This window comes from Oenanthe melanoleuca, chromosome Z (assembly GCF_029582105.1).
Source record: "Oenanthe melanoleuca isolate GR-GAL-2019-014 chromosome Z, OMel1.0, whole genome shotgun sequence".
In the NCBI taxonomy this organism is placed as follows: domain Eukaryota; kingdom Metazoa; phylum Chordata; class Aves; order Passeriformes; family Muscicapidae; genus Oenanthe; species Oenanthe melanoleuca.
This window is the reverse complement of record NC_079362.1, coordinates 33,133,197-33,155,184: the sequence shown is the minus strand read 5'-3', so window position 1 is coordinate 33,155,184 and position 21,988 is coordinate 33,133,197. Positions and strand designations below refer to the sequence as shown.

The following is a 21,988-nucleotide window of genomic DNA, read 5'->3' as shown; positions in this document are numbered from 1 at the left end:
TAGGATGTTTCATGGCATGCGGTAAGGCTATGCCAATTTAACTCAAATATGTACTCCCATGAGATAATATGCAGTTCTACTTCCAGAGACATCTTTTTATCAGGTACCATACAACCCAAGTGATCCTACCCCCAACCAAACTAGAAGCATCATTTGGGATTGAAACTACTTCCCTATACTTAAGAATTCATCCCCAGAAAGGAGGAACGTCCAAGTACTCCTTTGAGTTCAGCTGAAATCTTGTTTTTTAAGTGTGGCTTTGACTAATTCAGTTCCCATAATTCAAACTCCAGTGTCCAGTCAGTTGTGAAGTACAAAAAAAACATTAGCAAACAAAGCTGAAGTTCTCTGCATATCATAGATGAATTAAAGATGTTTTAGCAGTGTCAATTTACATGCTTTTCTGTTCCACTTTTCTGTGCTCTTAAGTGGGAGATAGGTATTTATATAAACAGAAAACCAAATGTAAACCTTTTCCAGTGGGATTTGGCTTTGTCTATCTGCTGTTTTTTAATCACATGGCAATTACTTGACTGTATTCACTTTGTGCATTTGCTATTTTATTTCATCAACTAAAGAATCTCAAGTGCTAGAATTTCATTCTAGCTGTATGGTATTATAATCATAAGCAGATGTCAGGAGACTGATATAAAAGATCAAGTGTTATTTACTGGAATGTTACTAAGAGGAAAAATGGGTAGGTGTTTCTGTGTAGTTTTCTCTCGGTTTCCATGAATACAAATTTTGGTTGCTCATTAGCTGCTTACAGGGAAAGCTCCTGTACTGTTTCCATAACTCAACTGTAGGCACTGTGCCTAGGCAGTGATATAGATAAATGCAAAAAAAAAAAAAAAAAGGAAGAGCCTGACCATTTTCTATTACTTTCTCAGACAAGGAATGGTGTCATGGGAGTACATACAGGACCTCATTCCTTTGCTACATGACATGGATTTTTCAACTTCTTTTTGAGCTATGCTGACTGACTGCAAAACACTCTGTTACAAGGTGGCAGGAGCTTGGTCTCAGTAGAAAGTATTTGCAGCAAGCCCTGTTATGTGCATCCATAACATATACATTAAAATCTATCTAATGGTGTTATGAAGTGTAAGTAGTTTAAAGCACTGACATGCATGCAAACACAGGGCAAACTGGAATCCAGTCTAAACCTGCCAGCTGGCTCTTGTCCGTAAAGATCTGGACTGGAAACTCAATGATATCTGAACTGGAACATCTCAGTGATATTTGATCATCTAGACTCAGGCGTGGCAGCATTCATTGGTTGAATAAATCAATCATGCATATTTGGTTGCTACACACACATCTGAGCCCACTCTGCTTACTGTTCCTTACAAATTACCAATAAAATTGTTCATAATTTTCCTGCTAATGGTTGAATTTTCCACCTGGATTTGAGAAACAGCATGGGCAACATCTGGAGACTTAAGAGCAATAGATCCTTAGGGCCTCAAAGGGCAACATCTGCCTTGCAAACAGTGAGAGACCCCCTGCATGAGTGACCTCCTCACCCCTCCTTCCCCCACATTCCCTGACCTCTTCCCCTTGCTAGCTTAATGACAGATTTGGGATCCAAACTCGGTAATGAGCCCTGAAGGGCAGTCATTACTTGGGTCCTGTATAGCTGGGAGGTCCTGCAATATTCATAAGAAAGAAAGAGTTCAAAATTAAAAGAAAAAGCCAAAACAACAAATAAAAATCCAGCAATTTAACTCTTACTTGTTATTACCTGTTAGTGGGCTTTTGGGGAGCCCTTGGGGTCCAGTGTAGCATAGGAGTCCCTGTAGGAAATTAAAATGTGGGTATCTGAGAAGGCTGAATCTCTCAAAGTGAGGAGAGAGATTGCTTTCTTCCACCTCCAGCAGATAGGGTAACAGTGAGGTAAAGAAAAATGCACCAGAGGGCTTGACTTTCTTATGGTGATTGTCTGCTCTGCCATGTGAAGCATATCTTAAATTATTACCTTTAATGTAGTGACCTCACCTGGTCATATTTATTATGTATGCACTGCTATCTGCAAGCTAGATCTTCCTTTCCCTTTGTGCTGTTTACTTGTAAGAGTGAGGGTAGGCGAGGTAATGGCCTTTCTGGGAATGGGGTTATTTTTATTTTCACTGTAAGATTAGTGTTTTTCAATATCTAAAAAAAAAAAATCTGTGTCTAAATTCCCTAGAATTTTGTCAAACTAGGACTACTTTAGTTGAAATTTTCTTTGCTGGTGTATGCCATGAAAGAGAACCCCAAGGCCAGACCAAAGGTCTATTTATCATGGTGCCTTGTCTCTAACATAACTACCAATGGACATTAGGAAAAAACATATGAAGAATAAGGCAAATGTGTTGAGGCTTTCCTCCCAAGGATACAAAAAGCCATACATTTACCACCAAGGTTCCTGATTTCAGTACCCTGCTCCAAGCACAGAAAATCAAGTATTTCTCAGTAAAAACAGTTGTAAGATGTTTTTGCTGTTTTCAGTGAGCAAAGACTTTAATTTCTCCTGATCTCATTCCCTAAAGTGGTAAAGTTTTTTGGCTAAAAGATAGACAAACATCATAGTAACTCCTGTCCTTCTTACTGCTATCATAAACATTGTTGTTACTTAAAACTGCCACATGTGCTCGTGAAAGTTTTTGCTATGCATAAGCAGGAACGCACACCCCACACAAACTGCATTAACATACACAGACTTTTAACTGAAAGAAATATAAACCTTTGTCTATAGAGCCAAGTATGTGAATTAAAAATGTAACAAATATAAAAATACCTAGACAAACACATTTTTACTAGTCTTAATAGCAAGTGGTAGGAGCTATTCTGTTCTCTTTTAAATTTATAATGAGTGTAACTTGCCCACAGGATATGAGCTGCCTTCTTATTTTCATTCACTCATACTCATGTATGCTCCCCTAAGAAAGATTGTAATTGAGGTCAAAATAGAGGCATGAAATTCTCCTGGTGTTGTATAAATAGTGCACAAGTTTACTACAACGAATTTATAGTAGCTTTTTTTGTGCATCCTAATTTCTTGCTTTACCCAAGCAGAACCCTTGCAGTGAATTTTTCAGGGATTTTCTTATCAGGACCTTACTATGCTTAGTAAATAATACTGACAGAATACTTCACACCACAGCCAAAGCTTTCAACTTGCTCACAAAAACCTATATTTAGTCAACTAGCTAAATGATATCTTTTTGATAAAGAGTCAGGCATCCTCTATCTATGGGTGTGATGTCAGTCTTTTCCATTAAAACCTGTTGACCTGATTATTTTCCCCCTCTGAGGATGTTTTCTGTGCCCAACATGTTTCAGGGTGCAAAAGGGTACATTCACACAAATATTTCAAAAGCCAAAAGTCTTCAGTGCTTGTTCTGCTGGATTGTGTGCCAGATTTGGGATAAGCACTATTCCTTGATATCTGTGAAAAGTGAAAGTGAGTTGATGTAGTTTGTCTCATCAGTGTGGGTGACTGGGACACTTCTGTCTGAATTGATAGGTACAAGAAGTACTCAGGTGATCTGTTAAATGTATCTCAATTGCAGGCAGTGGTGAACTTTGGTAAATTCATTTACTACACAGTGCCTTGTGCAGGTTTCTGGTTTTGCGTCCATAGGACTTGCAGTAGTTGTAACAGCTCCAAGTTGTACAGTAATCAATAAGGATCTGATACTCATAATTCTTTCAATTTTAATTTGCTCTTTCTCTTCTGAAGACAGACAGTAGCTTAGCTTCAAGAAGATGACTGAGAAATAAGTAAATGGAAGCAGCTTGTATCTAGTACCCATAGAGCATGCGATAAACTATGAAATACTTCAAGTGAAAAAAAGGTCCCTTTTTCTGTCCAAGACTTGATTAAAATAGGAGATCTGAGTACCTCTTCTCTGTAGCATAATTACAGGCAACCTGGGACATAGTTTGTTTTGAACTGGCTGGCATAATGAGTCAGATTTTCACCTGGAGCAAATCAGCATGCTTAGACCAATGTCACTGACTTGGTCTATCACGGTGTGACTTGGGTTTTGCCAATTCTAATATATTTAATTTCCTTTAGAGATAGGATTTAGGAGTAAAGACAACACAGACTTAAAACTTAAAAGGATATAAGAAGAGATTTATTAATAACATGAAAAGAATTCAGAATAAGATTTCTAGATTATTCTCTCCTCCCTACATTCCTTAACAACAACATACAGAGAGCAGTCAGTTACCCACCCAAATAATCATTTCAGTTCACTCTAGAGAGAAAAGTTTCTTTTTTGGTTTAGGCTTAGGGGGTGTCTTCACCTTCACATCCGCCCGGACCTACAAAACTATGAATTTCCTCCCATTTTCACAGTCCTTCCAGAGCTGTGCTGTGGGTTATGATGGACACACAGGGTACTACTTTTAAAGGCAAGCTGCTAAAAAACAAAATTGTCTTCACCTCCTTCTCTTTCAAATGTCTCTGTTCATATTCCAGTCCCAAAACAGAGATAGAGCACCATTTCCCCGAGGCAAACAGTCTTCTTCTCAAAACACCCAAACCTCCCCAAGTATATTTCACAGTTTAAAGGAATTTTAGTGTAGTCACAGTCCCCTCATAGCCCCACAAAAAAGGTTTTCAGCTACCTATCAGTTGCATCTTTTCAATCTCTTCCCATCACGAACTTTATCTTCATTCTGCTGACTTCTGTCAACCCCATGCTTTATTTCTTCTCATTCGGGGGAGCTCAGGAGATCGAGAATCTTATCCAGGCATTAAAAGAGTTAAAATTGTATCCAGATGAAGAAGCCAGGCCAGGCTGTTGCTGGAAAAACTCTGAGCCCCGTGCATCATCTGGGGCTTCTCTTCTCACCTTTGGTGGCTGCCCCATCCCCTCGCTCGGCCATGCCACGTGGAGAGGGGAGCTGAGCCGAGCTGAAAGCTGCGCGGGGCCGGGGGCCACGCAGAGCCAGGGTCACCAGGGCCGGGGCCGGGCCAGGGGCTCCCCGCAGAGCTGGTGCCGGGGCCGGGGCCGGGCCAGGGGCTCCCCGCAGAGCTGGTGCCGGGGCCGGGGCCGGGCCATGGGCTCCCTGCAGAGCTGGTGCCGGGGCCGGGGCCGGGCCAGGGGCTCCCCGCAGAGCTGGTGCCGGGGCCGGGGTGCCAGGCCACCCCAGCACCGAGCCGGGGCCAGGGGCCGGGCCCGAGGCTGAGGCCAAGCCCGGAGCTGGGCCGGGGCCCTGGCCAGAGCCACCTCACCTCCTGAGAGCTGGAAGCCGAAAGAGAGCAAGTTAACTTAATCCAATATGATTTGTGAAAGCGAAATAACTAATAATTGGTTTCCCGAGCTGTCCACTGCTAAATCAGCTCTCTGATTGGTCTCCGCAGCCCACAGGGGAAGCCCCAGAGACGGGACAGCCCCTCTTACTCCCCAGCCTTGTGGTGCTTCCCTCAGGCAGTTCCACCCCTCCCCCCTTACATGTGTAACCAGCACATGGTCTTAGAAAGAAATGTGGCCATCACTCAATTTATAATTGCAACTCCTCTAGGAGTACTCTTGAAACTTTCCTTGCAATTTGACATACTTGGATTGAGAGCAACGTCCCTTTAATCTGGCTCAGGTCAGTAGTTTTTTGGAGGAAAATGGGGAAAAGTTTCATAGCTTTAAGAAACTAATAATTTGGTCACTGCTCACCATGTGTCTTTGACTACATATGCCTGCATGCCTCTGAGGCCCCAGACTAATGCCTTACCAACTATCTACACAGCTACTCTCTGCTCTACCATCTATAGACTGAGTGATAAAGTGCTCCCCTTTTCTCAAGGTATATGTTAGTTTGTGTCATTGTTGGCAAGTTTCAGATGATATATCACTCTAATAGCACAAACAATTCAAAAGGATTAAAACTTACTTTACTGCCACACAGTATACCTCAGGATGACAAAAAAACTACTTATGGTGTCATGGTGTCTGAATCCTCTTCAGAGCCCAGGTTGTTGTCCTTTTCAGGGTTCTTAGAGCAACCATGTGCAAGGCCTGAACTAAAACCTATGAGATCAACCAAATCCCTTTTGCTTGCCCAAGCAGACATTTTTGCCTGACAAACTAACTGGGGGAGAAAAAGCTGTGAGGACATGCACAGAGCTGTTCACAACAGCAGCTGTATAGCTCTAAAATATTTGGTTATCCTGGAGAAAATGTTTTGGCTGAGGAGGAGAATGACCTCCTGCCTCAGAGCTGTACAGTAGAGCTTGTTGCCCACGCAACAAGGAGTGGTCTCCCCTCAGCAGCCCAAGCAAAGTTCCCTATCTGGAAGGATGGAACAACGCATCAAGGCCAGCAAGGTGACAGGGTTGCTGGGAGTCCTGTGTGAGTTAAAGGAGCTCTTTCCTGTTGTGTCAGACTAAGCAGCAGAAGATACTCCTGGCCCGAGTACCAAGGAAATAGGACTGAGAAGCTGCAGAGACCTGCTCTTTGAAATATCCCCAAACAAGGATCTCTCATGGATCCTTCTGTATTTTTATACAAATAAGCCCCTGCACAAGCATACCCAGTTTGAGGAAACAGCACTTCACCAAGGCTCAGTATTCCTAGAAGTGCCAGGGGACAGAACTGGTTGTAGCCTCTGAGATGGTTGCTCCTCATGGGAATTTAAAGTGATGATGGAGACAGGGCTGCAGGCTGCCCTCTCCATACCCTAGCAGTCTGCAGTAGCAAAAGTATTATGATTGAAAAATGGTTGCAGCTCTTTCACCTCAGGCGAGTACTGATGGCCTGCTATGAGAGGCCTCTTTTTTGTTTGCTTCTTGTGTTCAGATAGCTTGTCATGTGCATCTGTGCTAGTCTTCCCAGGCACCCTATAATGCCTTTCTTACAGTTGTGGTGTACATGTTGTGTCTTCCAAACGTTAGCATCCACTGTTAGTGTTGCTAACACAAATGTTACTAGTGGCACTTGATAAAGTGTGACTTTGCCACATGTTTTGCAAACGTATTTCTCTGCACGTTTCAGGTATAAGAGGCTCTGGCTGTATTTTGCACTTCCCTTTGGACTAACACAGCTGGGCTGGAGAGGTGCCAGTAAGAAATGCTCCATCAAGCTCAGCACAGGCACTAAATGGAACATGGTTTCTTTAATGGTGAAAGAAAAGTTTGCTCCAGTTGTGCCAGATGCTGAAGTATGCAGCTGTGAGACCTGTTCCATCTCCTGATGTGACTAAGAAAGGTTAATTGCTCAGACAACCCAGCTGCACAATAGAGAAACTGCCATTATACCCAAAAAATGATCCTGAAAGCTGCCTGGCTACAGGCTACTGTGTTCCAATGCCTAATGCAAAGGTTTTGACCTTAAAAATTTTTCTTATGATACACACTTTCATGCCATGCATCACTGGCTGCCAAGGAAATGCTGTATAACATGTTCTTTCCCATTAGTGAGATGAAACTGGAATGTACTAACTAGATAAATAGTGTATTTGCCAAAGAAAGCTGTACCCAAATGTAAAAAAAAAAATACAAAAGAAGAGCAAGCAAGTAAGAAGGTGAAACACAGAGTCGATAATAAAGTTTAACAAGAGGGATATTGAAGGGAAGGCAGTTGGACTAGTTTTGTCTCTGGTCAAGTTTCTGTGAATTCTGAAGACAATGAGCAGAGAACCACTGGAATCCAGATCCACAAAACAGAATAAAAACATTCCAGAGTTTCCTTTTCCTAAATCTCTTATGAGGTATTTTTTAAATTCCGTCTGTTTGACCTACTAGGGGATTCTTGGTGTGCCTTAAGGTTTCTTGAGGGCAAGACTTTTTTCTTGGCATTCAGGGCCTTTCTCCAGCTATAGAGTTGAAACTTGTGCAGCTGCATTGAACTTCACCACTTAATGTCTGAAACATGTTTGAGAACTTGGGGAAGTCCAAGACTGTTGATGAATACAGCTGAAGAGTGATTTGTTCACACCTAAGAAATTGCACACAGTTGTGGCTTGCAGGGACAGCAGAGCACTCACAAATCAATGCTGTCATTGGAACAAGGTCTCTTTGCAAGTCTGTGAAGCCTAAACAAGGCTTTCTACATCCTACTTTCACCCATCTGTGCGTTTTGCATTAGCAAGGATCTAAATATGGCAACATCCTCCCCCTTAGCCATCAGCTGGTTCAACAAGTGAGTGCAAGCAATCTGTGCCAGTATGTGACTAGCAATAGTGTATGGAGATATACATAGGACCAGTATGGAAGCACAACTTTTCCCATCTCTTCAGCAAAGCAACTGTTTGATTTCTATCACAGAGCCCCCAGCAGTCCATGAGAGATGGGGTTTGCATGTGTGGCTCAGAAGATTTCCCTGAAGTGGCAAGTGACACTATTGGATGTACTCACCAGCAATTCAAGTGATATGAACAGGGACACGTCTTTGCAAAATTTAACTGCCTAGAAGCATAAGGAGTGAGTACTCAGACTGACGTCTTCCAGAAACAGAGCCATCTGCATGATTTCTCCTGTTGCCACTGATCAGTTATTCCCAGAGGAGAAGGAGAGATTGAACAACTGGCTTCTTTCAGAAGGAGCAAGCTTTTTTCTTCAGTTTTGCTAGTAGGCACCATGATTTTTGATTTTTTCCTGAAAAGAAACTTCTGCAAATTGATATCTGATTGAAGCCTCTGCCCACTGAAGCTAAATTTAAGCTTTCTTCTTTGAACAACTTTTTCTTCTTTACCTTGTCCATTCTGGAGCTGTTAGAGGATCATCTGACACCATATTATAACTTCATGTTGCCTCTTGTGTTTTCCAGAGAGTGCCAGCAAGCTACCAGTATCAACAGAAGTGACAAAAACTTCTTCACGTAAGTTGAATTAACAGTGTCTTTCTGTCTTTCCTTTCATTTCTTCTTTAAATTGCTTCTACAGCTCTGAAACAGCTCCTTCTTAACAGAGAACAATTCATCCACATCCAGCAACTCCATTTCTGCATATCACCTTGCATACCTGAGCTACTTCAGGAACCAAGAAATGAATTAAGAAGGGTTAAGCATACTCCTTACTATCCTGGGGCTGTATTAAGGAAGCTAGTTTGGCCTACATTTGTCAGTCTGCAGCAGCCCAAGTGAATAAGTATTTGTGTTGTTAGGAACTATGTTTTAAAAAAGCTCTCACCTCCTTCTCCTATAAATCCTAGCTGCTTATGAGTTTGCTGAGTGTATAGTCGTATTGATGTGTCCTCAGGAAAGTCCATTGCCTAGACTGCTCTGTTCCTCAGGGCTCTACATACAATTCTGGACAACTCTGCAGGGTCCGTGAGTGTAGACAGGTAACTCACTGTCAGAAATGTCACCACTTTTGAAGCTGTCTTGGCATTCTAGGAGCCTTCTCCAGGTGGTTTCCTTTCAGGCTGATGGAATTGGCTTTCAGCATCTTTCCTGCAGTTGCAGATTGCATACTTCCAGAGTTTCTCCTGGAACTGACCTCAGTGAGAAACCGCTTTCATTATTTAACTGTTAAGAGTTAGTTTACATATGGCCACAATACAAGCACTTGTCTCTACTGATGACTTTGGCTGAGACAATTGTAGATAAACGTGTATAAGCCGAGCAACCCAAGCATTTACAAGATGCAGATACCCTCCTTGGCAAAGAGACTGGGGTCCTGCTAGCTTTTTTGGGAAAGCTATGTCTGGCAGGGATGGGTTTTAGTGTGAAATGACAGTGTTTGTAGGCTAGATCAAGGAAAACAGTGTGATTGCCAGATTTTGCATTTAGCATGCTTGCAGCCTTTCCTTTGATGCATCTGTGTGTGTGGCGACCTACTTCTGAAATCTTGGCATTGCTGCCTGACAGAAGAGACGTTGGATGTGCCCATATTCTTTCATGTTCTCAGTGGGGCCTGTCACTGGTGCTTCACTGGGAATATATGAGACCACATAGCTAATAGCAAGCGTCTTGTAACCATTGGAACCATTTTTGTTCAAAGAAGGTGACACGCTGGTCACTGACTCCACTGGGCTTGCCTTGCCTTCTCTCTTGTGCAGCAAGAATGTGCTTGCACTTTGCTGTCTTCTTTCCCATGAATTAAAGTTCTTGTTCTTGAGCAGTCTCTTTCCCTGCTTATGTGCCTTCAAGAGCCTGCTGTTACAGTACTGTCCTGCTATTGTGCCTCCAGAGAGGAGGAAGCTGGGATGTTCAAAAACCTGGCTGCATTCCTGATGAATCTCTGCACTGGCAGATTTCATGCTGAGCAACACATCATGGTATTGTCCTCAGAATGGCAAAAAGCAATATGTTTAGTGGCTGCTTGTTGAGATCTCCACATGGAGCTCTGAGGAGGTCTTTGATATGTGGCTGCAGCAGAGACCAGTCCCAAACCCAGCCAGGTGCTGTTTTTTCTGCTGTTCTATCCCTGCTCTGGGTCCAGACAGTGTCTTTCTCTAACTCTTCATGAGTTTCCTGGTGACCAGTAGTGCCTGTGGGTTTGAGCACTGCTGATTTTTTTCCAGGACTTTCAAATGAAATTATTAATTAATGTGTTGTTTCTTTACTTGAAGGTAGACTATTGTGAAATGTTGGTGTTCAAATCACCGGGACCTAGGTTTCTTGAAGTATTGCTACAGTTACTTTTTGATAATAGGAGGACTTGTAGAGTGGTCTTAGTTTTTAAGAGTGGTTTTTTTTCTACCTAAAACCAGACTTTGTTAGGCAACAGATTCATCTTTTCTGTGTGATATGACATGTTAATATTTCACTACAAAGTATGCAGTATGCCTGACCTGCTGCCTAGAATTCACAATCTGGCTATTAGCTGCCTGTACTTCACACTGGCACATCATATTGCCACCTTAGGCAAAGTATTCTCTCTTCAAATGATTCCTTTCTGCTGATAATATTTCTCAAGCCTTTTCTGGAATTGTTTATTCATGCATGACACAATATATGATTTGCTAGACAGTGAAACCCATGATGCCACCCAAACACATGGCTCTTAATTGTTATGTGGTTCAGGTTCCTATAGTTCAGGAGGTTCTGGCTTAACTTCAGGCTACCTATTTCTTCTATAAACTTTTCTGAGTGCTTCCTTTGTGTGATTTGTGTTGAGGTCCATTTCCCTCCACTGTCCTACAAGATTATTTACCATTCTTTTTCCTTCCTTTGTAAACACTTTGGGGCTGGTGCTATGTCGCATTTTGGTCTGGAATATGTTTTATTTTCCCTTCCATCTACAGCTCTTTGCAGAGGTGGTGACACTCAGCAACCCTCCTCTCTTTCAAGCCAAAGAAGTCCTTAGCTTTAGTTGTGATAGACTGAAATTCCTTACTGTTTAATTGGAGTTATGTGAGAAGAAGATAAGAAGCCAATGCTTCCTGGGTCAGCATGCAGAGCTACATGACATGCTTTCCACTTTCCTCTGATGCTGTCTGAAACAGCTGAAAATTTTACTTTGCCTTTGCCAGTTTTCCCACGGCCTTTCCTCCCTGCACTATGGAGCATTTCTGCTATAATTGATTATTCACAGTGCGCCTAGGACATGCTGAACCAACTTTGAAGTTCTTTGCTTTCTCAAGCTCTCTCATTTTTTTCTCTGCTCTGCTGGGTTTCTGACTGCTGAGGAAAAAATATACAAATAAAAGAAATATCTACTAGGGGAAGATGTTGAGGTTTCTCCAGTATAATGCTGTAGCTGTGGCTGTATTCTTACAACTTTGTTGTTACTTCTGTGTGTTGCAGAACCCATGCTTAGGATACAAGCTTCAACAGAAGGAACAAACACTTCCTCCTGTAAGTATCTACAAGTTGTTTAAATTATTGCTGGCAAAACACTCAAGTATATTTCTCCCTTCCTAGCTCACAAAAAAATGTGTATTAAGAGATCAGGAGTGACTGGGTGGGATTTCTGAACTACAGGTGCAATTGTCATTTGTTATATATTATTAGAATTCTCAGATATATGCTCTTCACATATTGAGGCTCAAATGCCTTGCTTCAGAAAGGTCAAATGTAGGTTTGGACAGGGCAAAGGAGGAGGAAACTACCAGTCTTTCCTACTTGGAATTCCCTTTCCTGCCCTCCCCAGCAATGTGTTGCTTCAAACACTCTCCTCTGCCTCCCTGGTCCCTGGCCCTGGAGTAGGTGGAGCACCCTCACGTCCAGCCATCCCCACCTGGGTGCATTTCCCTTCATCTGCCTGCCAGCTGGTGCTTGTTAGAGTTCCTTGTACTATTTCTTCTGTGCTCCACATTGTTTTGTGTGCCTTCCCTCAGCTGGGACAGAGAGACAGAAATGGTTCTTTCCTAGGAAAGAGTGATTGTCTCTCTGCTTATCTCAGGAGCACACTGGGAGCTGCCCAGTGGGGAAAGTGACTTTTCTTTCTCAATGTGATGGTTTTCAGAGAAGCACACTTCACTGACATAATCCTATACAATGCTGCCCTTGAGACCCATTAGGGAGAGCCTTCAGTTCTTTACTAGAACCAAATCTGCCATCTATGAGCCTGGTTTTGAGCAGTCTGGAAAGCCACTTCACACAGTCAAAGTCAGTGGAGTTGTGGGAGGTAGGGTATTAATCTTGCTCTAAAGCAGCAAGTGTTGCCAGCTGGTAAGAATAGGATGGCAGGTGAGGGAGACCAGTCATCAGATCCACCCTGACGGTTCCAGAGTTGCTATAAAATGTGCTTTATAGCAAACTATACATGAATGTCCTTAAATTTGCTACTGTAGCAGCACCAGGAAGAAAGGTCAAATCCATATCTCTGGATTTTTCTATGTTATCTTCTCAACTACTAGTCTGATAATTTTTAAGTTTGTATTGAAATAATTAAAGAAATTTGATTGGTTACTTTGAAAGCTTCCTGCCAGCAAGGTAAGAAGAGTTGGATTTTGGCCTCCTTTTCCCCTTGATGCCTAGCAGTAGAGTAGGCAGGAATAATTTCTGGAGCAATTTGAAACAGTAAATTCTCTCTGTTCTGTTCTCAGAAGCATTACTGTATCCTGGAGCTAGTACCATTCAAGTCACTAAAATAAGTAATGGGGGACAGAGGGCAATATTGGATATTGCTGCCTGTGCTGGGTAGGAAAAGCAGGAGGGAGCCAATGTTTATTGCTAACAGATGTGAATGTCTACTCACACTACAGAGGGATGAGGTAGTTGACCATGTACTTATTTTAAAGTTCCTTAGGGATTTTCTTTTCTGAATTTCCATGGGACATGTCTGTTCCACACTTGTAACTGTCAATCTTGTAGCAGCCACAGGAGATAAAATAAACTGTGTCCTTCCACTTCTCAGACAATAGCAGATGTTTAGACAACATGCCAGCACTGTCACTGTTGGCTGGATACTGGGAAAGACCTGAAAACAGCAGAGTGATTCAGTGGGTTCTCCCCATTAGGGTTTTCACAACTGACCAGACGTGTCATGCTTTGCTTCTTTTGGAGTTTCAGTGACAGATATTCAGAGAGGAAGAATGTTTAGAAAAAAATCCCACCTCTGAAAGACCCTCCACAACTCACATCCCAAACCTAAAGATCCTTTTTATGTGCACATATGGCTACACTCCTCAAAGTCAAGTCCACTTTGAGAGTGTGGACAGCCATTCTTTAATAAAGAAGAAAGAACAACCTTTAGGATTACAAGTTTCACATAAAGGACTGGTGATCACATTGAGGGGTCGCTAATCTGACAGGGAGGAAAGGAAAGGAAAGGAAAGGAAAGGAAAGGAAAGGAAAGGAAAGGAAAGGAAAGGAAAGGAAAGGAAAGGAAAGGAAAGGAAAGGAAAGGAAAGGAAAGGAAAGGAAAGGAAAGGAAAGGAAAGGAAAGGAAAGGAAAGGAAAGGGGAAAGGAAAGGAAAGGGGAAAGGAAAGGAAAGGAAAGGGGAAAGGAAAGGAAAGGGGAAAGGAAAGGAAAGGAAAGGAAAGGAAAGGAAAGGAAAGGAAAGGAAAGGAAAGGAAAGGAAAGGAAAGGAAAGGAAAGGAAAGGAAAGGAAAGGAAAGGAAAGGAAAGGAAAGGAAAGGAAAGGAAAGGAAAGGAAAGGAAAGGGGAAAGGAAAGGGGAAAGGAAAGGGGAAAGGAAAGGGGAAAGGAAAGGAAAGGGGAAAGGAAAGGAAAAAGGAAAGGAAAGAAATTTGTGGTTTTGTGTCTTGTTTTGTAGTGCGTGACTTTTTGACACTGATTGTTAATGCTGCCCCTAGCAGTCAGAAATACTTTGCACCCTTTCTTCCACCCCAGCCCAAGGATTGGTTCACATACATTTATTTTGTACAGAATCGTAGAATTTGGGATAGGAAAGGACCTTAAAGATCATATGATTCCAGCCCTTTGCTGTGGAGAGGGACACCTTCCCCCAGACCAGGTTGCTCCAAGCTGCATCTAGCCTGGCCTGGAACCCTGTCAGGGAGGGAGCATCTACAACTTCTCTGGGCAACCTGAGCCACTGCATCACCACTCTCAAGTAAAGAATTTCTTCCTAATATCTAATCTAAACCTACTCTCTTCCAGTTTAAACCCATTTTCCTTGTCTTATTGCTATATTACAACTTTCCCCGCTAGCTTACAACTTTCATTTTCCTTCACAATGAAGTCTCTGTGATAGGTTTTTTCCTGCTGAAAGAAGTGACCAAACCAACAGCAATTGGAGTGCTGTGTGCTCTCACTACCAAGGACTGCAGAGGCCATTCTTAATCACATTAGGAAATTTGGTCCTGGAAGACATTTTTCTACCCCTCGTTTCCCAGGTCTGGCATACCCTGAAACAAGCACCTTATGACCCTATGACTTTCTTCTTTTCAGAAGCTAGAGTGGAAAAACTAAATCTGAGACTCCATCATAATGCCTTGTCATTAAGGGTTCAGTCAGCTCTGTATTCAAGACTAGAGAATGAAAACATGGTGGTCTTTTTGCTCTCCTGGGGCTTGTTAAAGGAATCTTGGCTTCTCACCCCAATAGCATACATATGGCAGTTTTCCTTTTCCTTAGAAAATCAGTCCCAAAACTTGTATTCTTTTTTGTAAGTTACAACATACATGGAAAGAAATTCAAAAGCAATCAGGTTTCCTAGGCTAAAATCATCAGCATTGCACACAGCCTTCTGGTGGAGGTATTATTCAGGGACATTTTTATGGTGCAAAAGGGGAAAAGGGAATTGATGGGATGCAGGCTGTTTACGATTACCACAGTTCCTGTTGTGTTGTGTGGGAACCACGAACAGCACAGTATATGTGTACAGACCAGGAATGGTTCTACACTTAAGCTTACTGTTTCTATGGAAAACATCAGTCTGGAAGCCCATGCTCTGAGAGCTATGCTGGATCAAAAGCTGAGCATTTATAGCATAGAAAATTAGGAAGTTGCACAGAGGCAGAATCTGTAGGAATATGTGTCAAATAGAAGCATTTGCTTAGCTGCACCTTGCAGCATTACCCTCATTTGTTTGTGCTGCCTACTAAGGGCTTTGAAATGTCTGTGGAGGCACTTCCCCCGGCAAAGAGCCAGGACATGCCATGAAGTCGGCATGCTTCAGATGTGATTGTCTTAGTTCAGATTTGTCTGTTTGGTGAGCTGGGCATCATCCTTCCATCACTTGGAACATGTTCTCTGCAGCTTCCTCCAGTCCTCTATCTAGCAGGTTGATGCAATGCCCAGATAGAGGCAAGAATATGGATGAAAAATAGGTAGGAGGCTGATCCCACCTTGCCTGTGGCTTCTTTTTCAGGGGAATACAAAATGGATTTCTTTAGCTTTCTCTTGGGGAGAAAGACCCATTGCTGGTCATCTGTGCCATAGATGACTTTAAACTTGCTTTCCTACAGACTTTCTGGTTGGCCTCTAAAACCTGCAACAGAAATTTTAATATGAAACGTTAATTGGGTAAGAAATGTGCCAGCTTGGATTGCTCATCTTTCCTCTCTGGAGTTATTAACTTACAAACTCCAGGCCTGGCAGAGCAAGGCACTTTCCTAACACTTCATCTTCTTGTCATGCAGTAAGAGATTCCAACATGTATATTATTTTATGACCAGATACAGCAGAGAGAAAGGAAGTTTGCAAAGATTTTTTGCCTGTCACCTTTTTTTGAGTACAATACTGAACTGCTTTGATAAAAATAGTCAATGCTGAGCAATCAAACCTTCTATGGCATGTTGTTAGGGTCATTGGTTTACAGAGTATTTTTAACAGTAGTATTTTTGCATATACAAAGCAAGCAGCCTGGCCAAGAAATCATCTGTGTTCAAAAATTTAAAAAAACAAGTTAAGTTATTTGCTAAGTTCTGTGTTCCTTCATCTCCTAAAGTGAATCCAATTCTTCTCCCTGACAGAAGTCAGCTTTCATAAAGCATGAATTTTCTGAAATTCATACAGACATTAGTCAGGGCTTCTGGAAGACAAAGGGCTTGGGCCCCAAATGATATAGTTTTTATGTGGCTTTTTCTTCTGCCTTAAGAATACCCACACCTGAAAAGACCTTCTGATTTTGTTGGTATTTCAAGCAATTTTTAAAAGGGTAATCTTAATTTGTGTCAAGTCCTCAGACCATTTAAGTTGTCCTGCTATCTGATTTTTGGAGGTTTGTTTAGATCTCTTTAGTTTATTTTTGTAATGCTGCTCATGCACAAATACCTACCTACCAAAAAAAGATCACTTGTCTTTGATGCGTGGCAAAAACTTGTGGAATCCAGGAAAGACAGATGGAAAGTTTTCCCTACTTACTGAGGTCCATGTGAATTGCAGTTCCTTTAAGATACAGCATGATTTGATGACTAGGCATCTTGCAGGATAGTGAAATACAGTATATTTTTTCTGCATTAATTTGATTTACTCTATTTTGTTTTGTTTCATTTTATTTTGAGTTTGACAGATATTAATTTCTAATATTCGCTCTACAAATGAGAGACAGAGATGGTTGTATGATTGACAGTGCTGCCACAGTGTAAGAATCAAAAAAAATTAGGGGATAATGCCTAACCATTGAACATGTGTTCAACTTCTTTTATCTCTAAAAACCTTTGCAGCTTAGTCATAAAATTTGAATACAGTGGTGCCACCTTAGAAACTTCTGAAATGCAGCTATTTGGGGGTGAAAAAACCAGATTTTTTTTAAATGAGATACTAAGTAACTGTGTACAGTCACTTGAGGTAGGATGGGAAGAGGAGAATGCTGTAACATTTTTATAAAATTGAAGGAATTCAGATGTGGAAGGCAATTACTTAGGTCGCAGTTATGGTATCACAGCAGGACTCCCAACTCCTGGTCTTGTAAAAAATTAGTCTGACATCTTCAGCTATCAGAATTTAATTCATCTGTGCCAGACATTAAAAGGCTACTTCTCCATAAAAGCCATGCACTTCATGCCCTGGTGGGACAGTGGGTCAAAGGAAAACACGCTATCACCTCGTGCATTTTGCTTTATCATTTCAGTGTGTTTATTTCTCTGAATAACAGAATAACTGGAGAGAATATCTTGCTTTGTTCTAAGAACACAGTGAGTGACCAAGAGGAGGGTCAGATAGCTAGTTCTTGTTTAATGTAAAATAAGTTTAAACTTCCTAGTTAGTGAAATCCTAATGAAAGAGCAGTGGTGAAGAAGTGTCAATCCTTTCTTACAACCTACCACAGTGTGCAGTATGTTCCAATTTCGTTCTTCATAGTGGGCACCAATGACAGTGGACAATGCAGTGGTAACTTCAGTACTTTTTTGATTTCATCTGGCAGGACAAACCCTGTTTCCCATAGTTATATGATAAAGCAAACAGATAAAGCAAACTCATGGAAATAGGTAACACCTCCCAGAGACACGGCTTTCAATCTTTCATACGACTCCCAGTCTAAGTATGGTGTGACAATAAATGCCTTCTCCCAAACCACTTAGTCTTGCAAGGTTTTCTGTAGTTGCAGTCTTGGTTCCACAGTCTTGCTCTGAAGGATAGCTTGTGTTGCACTGAGAACCCCAGCTAGGTTAGGCCACTCCACTGGGAAATTTATACCTGTCAAACTTCAGAGACAGCATCACTTAACATAAAGTCAGTTCTCTTCTGTGCTGGGGTTTCTTTTCTCTGTTTCCTTCAAGGAGTTCAGAGAGGTAAAAGGCAATGATGGGTGTAAGTAGTGCTAAAATTGGAAGAAGCTGATAATAGTCACAAAGGATAAGTGTAACAGTTTGTATGGCTTAAACACAGCTGTCAGAGTGGAAGAGTTTTAAGGATGTTGGCTTTAGATAGGTGTATATTTGTGCATGTAAGATTAAATTTTTAAGGCTGACACTTGCCTCAGCATTTGTATATAATGAGGCAGTTGTGTTTTATGTATAAATATACTTACATAGATAGGTTTATAAAGTATATGCATGTAAGTGTGAAGGCAATGGTTTATGTCTGTTTATTTCAAGATGAGCTTTCCCAAGGTCATGAACTACACCATAAAAAAGGGTTATCAAATATGTGGCAGTCTACTCTGGTGGAATACAAGTCACAAAATCTACTTCACAGATTTCTGTTGTTCATAGTATTTCTCAAGCCCATATCACATTGCCTTCAACACACTGAGGATCCTCTCTTCTCCAAGATCCTAACTCCAGAAACTCCTCCTATCTTTCAGCAGAAGGATTTTTAAAGACTGTGTGTGTCCTCAGTGGTGGTATGGGGGAGCCTCTCACACCAAGGTAGCTGTCCAAAAGACACATTGTCAGTGCATGCCTCAGCTGGAGAGTGGGCTCCATCCCTAGCTTTCCTCAGGAGCCCTCAGTATGTCTGGACTTTTGTTTCTGAGGCTCTGCAAATCATTTTAGGCAGGACGTTGAGACGCTTGAATGTGTCCAGAGGAGACGACAAGGCTGGTGAAGGGCTTGGAACACAAGCCTTATGAGGAACGTTTGAAGGAGCTGGGGTTGTTTAGCCTGGAAAAGAGGAGGCTTAGAGGTGACCTTATTGCTCTCTACAACTTCCTGAAGGGAGGCTGTAGACAGGTGGGGGTCAGTCTCTTCCACTGGGCAGCAGCTGACAGAACCAGAGGACACAGTCTCAAGCTACATCAGGGAAGGTATAGGTTGGATGTTAGGAAAAAATTTTTCACCAAAAGAATAATAAAGTACTGGAATGCTCTTCCCAGAGAGGTGGTGGAATCATCATCTCTGGATGTGTTTAAGAAAAGGTTGGACATGGCACTTGGTGCTATAGTTTAGACTCTGAGTTGAGGTGTTAGGACATAGGTTGGACTCGATGATCCTAAGAGGTCCCTTCCAACCTCATTATTCTGTGATTCTGTGATTCTCTGATAGGGGGATTTGTCTTTTAGAGTCTGTTAGTAAGGCCTGGTTTCTCTTAGGTTCTTCCCACAAGGTCAAATCACGGCAAATTTTTTTCCTGAGAGAGTGTTAGTTTGTGTCTGACTTCTTCTTCATACTTTGCTGAAATGACACATGCTATTTGCCCACCTGAGGGCAAAATAAGCATCTTTCTGATCTGCCAGCAAAGCCTATACCATACTGGAGGACACAAGCTTGTAGCACAGGGATGTGTTGGTGTTTTGATTGCAGTTGTTTGGTTGCTGTGTCTTCCAAGGAAGTCCCAGGTATTGTCACTGTGACAAAAACAGGTACTTAAGGACTCCTGTTCCTCTGGGCTGTACTCTTTCTGGGTAGCAATTGTGAGCATACTCTCTTCTGAGGCATCAGGGTAGTTCTTACTGAGTAAAGGTACATGACAGGCAGTCATACCAGTAAGGCAGTGGTCTGTGAACAGAATGGAGTATGTAACCTTGACAGAAACATGCATCTATTTCATGGCATTATCCATACTGAAATCAAGTTGTCAGTGTTTTGTAGGAAGGCATGAGGGAGACAGAGATCTCAGAGCAAGTATGTACAATACTCTCAACCGACAAAAATTATGAGCGTGTACATGGGTAAAAAATAATATGTGCATTTTAATACAATAGTGAGTTCTTAGCTTACCCCTATAGTCCAGATATGCTATTCATCTCTGTATCTTCCATCTGTTGCCCCCAAAGACTTTACTCTGAGGCACTCTTGTATTAACCCCAGGAGAGACTGGCAATGCAAATTCTTTTTCCCCTTCAGGATTCTGTCCTCAGAAAGACACAATGACAGTTCACTTTCTTGTTTTTAGAGGTGGAGTTTCTCATTTCAGGTTTAGAGGGAAACAGAGAAAAAAAATTAAATTCCAAAGGGAATTTAAGTTACCAAATGTGAGTTACTCTATCAAGCCTGAAGGCTTGCTGGGGTCCCTTTGGCAGGGAGGCACACAGATCAGGCTTTCTTAGATGGTGTGCTCTGCGCTTTCTAGTCCACATTCTTCCCAGAGGAATCTTAGGCTGCCTCAGCTGTAAACAGACACCCTGTGACATAGTAGGGCCCTAGTCCATGAAGGGTTGTATCAAGTTCATGGACTGGCAGTGGATGTCTGTCGTGAAGCAGAAACACAAATTTAATTAAATACAAAGAGAGCCTGAATCCATTGCTTTGTTTTCATTATGAGCTTTGAATTTGGGCAGTTCTGATCAACCACAGAGGTAGATGGTGATGTCTAGGGTAAGGGAACAAAGAATAACACAGTCATAGATAAAAGATGAACAGAAAAGTAAACTACTTTTTGTTTTCAGAATAACTTCTAAAGTTATTGGCTTTGAATGGCTTTGAATGTTTCCAGTTAATTAAGAAAAAACCCTTGATAAATCACTATTTGCTCCTTTAAAAATGTAAGCTGCATCACAGAAATGGTATTTCGAAAGAGGCAGAGTACTGAACACATAAATGTGAACTTTCCATAGATGCATGGCTTTGAAAAGCCATCGCTGTGTCCTCTCATTAGCTTCTCCACAAACACAGTGGCACTCCATGGCTGAAACTCAATTTAGACTGCAGCAGTTTCTATCAGGTAAATTAAAAGCAATACTCTTCTTTCATATTCCTATCTAGCAGTATTGTAATAGTGCAGTGGGAGCCAAGCTAAACCCTCAGGAAGAAATTATTATCCTATCCTTCATGTCCACATCTCTTCTAAATTGCCTTTTGGTAACCTCTTCTAATTGGATGCAAAATGGGAAAGTTGTATCTCCTGTGACTTTCATTATCAAAATGTTCCCGGAGGTTGTTAATGGTTTCTGCTGTTCTTGACATTCTCCCCCTGTACAGCAAGGAGAAGGAATCACTGTAGTCATTGCAGCAATTAAAGAGCAGCCTTTTACAGTGTGCTTTTCCTTCTAGGTTTGCATCTTCCTAAATATTTTGCAGTAGCCAGATAGTCAGTTATTTTGAGTTGCATCCACCATAGCTGGCAAGTATCACAAAACACCCACTCCGTGTTTTTTTAAAAGAAAGCTGTACCCTAGAGCAATTGTTCTTTGGATCTTGTCTGATGGATATCAGTATTTTCTTTCAGTGCCTATACTATACCATACTACACTACAGTGTACTATGCTATACTATACTATACTATACTATACTATACTATACTATACTATACTATACTATACTATACTATGTATATAAAGGCTCTTGCATTTCCTCATAAGATTTTCTTTTCCTGGCTGCCACTCTTCATTCTACTCATTTCAGCTTCATTATGGATATACAGAGCTCATAGGCCTTACTTGTAGTTTATATTAATCACAGTGTCTAGCTGAGATCCTTTGGTAAAGTAAGTCCAAGTTTTTCCTTCTGCTCTTTAGAATCTAGATCTGCTTTTTAGAAAAGAAGAAACTTTCTTAGCCTCACGATTTCCAAACTTCATAAATTCTGTCGCAAGCTAAAATAGCATGGGTCATTTCTAATCTATGGTGATCATAAAGGCTAAAGCTAGTGTGCTGTGTGGAGTGAGGCTGAGGAGTGAGATGGAGTGCTGGAGCAGTGTTTGCCTATTTCATCATTTACATGCTTTCTTGTGTTGTTTCAGGCCATGCCAGCTACTTCTTGATTTTCAAGACAGCTAAGCAAAATATGAAAGATTAAGTGCACTGAGACCTCTACCAGGAGGCAGTGTGGGTACCCCCCTTATTGCCCAGCTCCCTTCACTCCAAGCAGTTCTCCCACATC

The 21,988-nt window shown here is 41.7% G+C and overlaps 1 protein-coding gene across 4 annotated transcripts in view; it reads left to right on the top strand.

Annotated features, from left to right (window-relative positions):
• Positions 1 to 21,988, top strand: part of NRG1 (neuregulin 1) — a 452,226-nt gene that overhangs the window by 312,307 nt on the left and 117,931 nt on the right. For 3 of the 4 annotated variants that reach the window (XM_056514289.1, XM_056514286.1, XM_056514287.1), the window contains exons 4-5: positions 8,757 to 8,807; positions 11,679 to 11,729. The exons of the other annotated variant lie outside the window; for it this stretch is intronic. In XM_056514289.1, the coding sequence (XP_056370264.1) occupies positions 8,757 to 8,807; positions 11,679 to 11,729 (102 nt within the window). The remainder of the gene's footprint in view (positions 1 to 8,756; positions 8,808 to 11,678; positions 11,730 to 21,988) is intronic. 4 annotated transcript variants of the gene reach the window in all.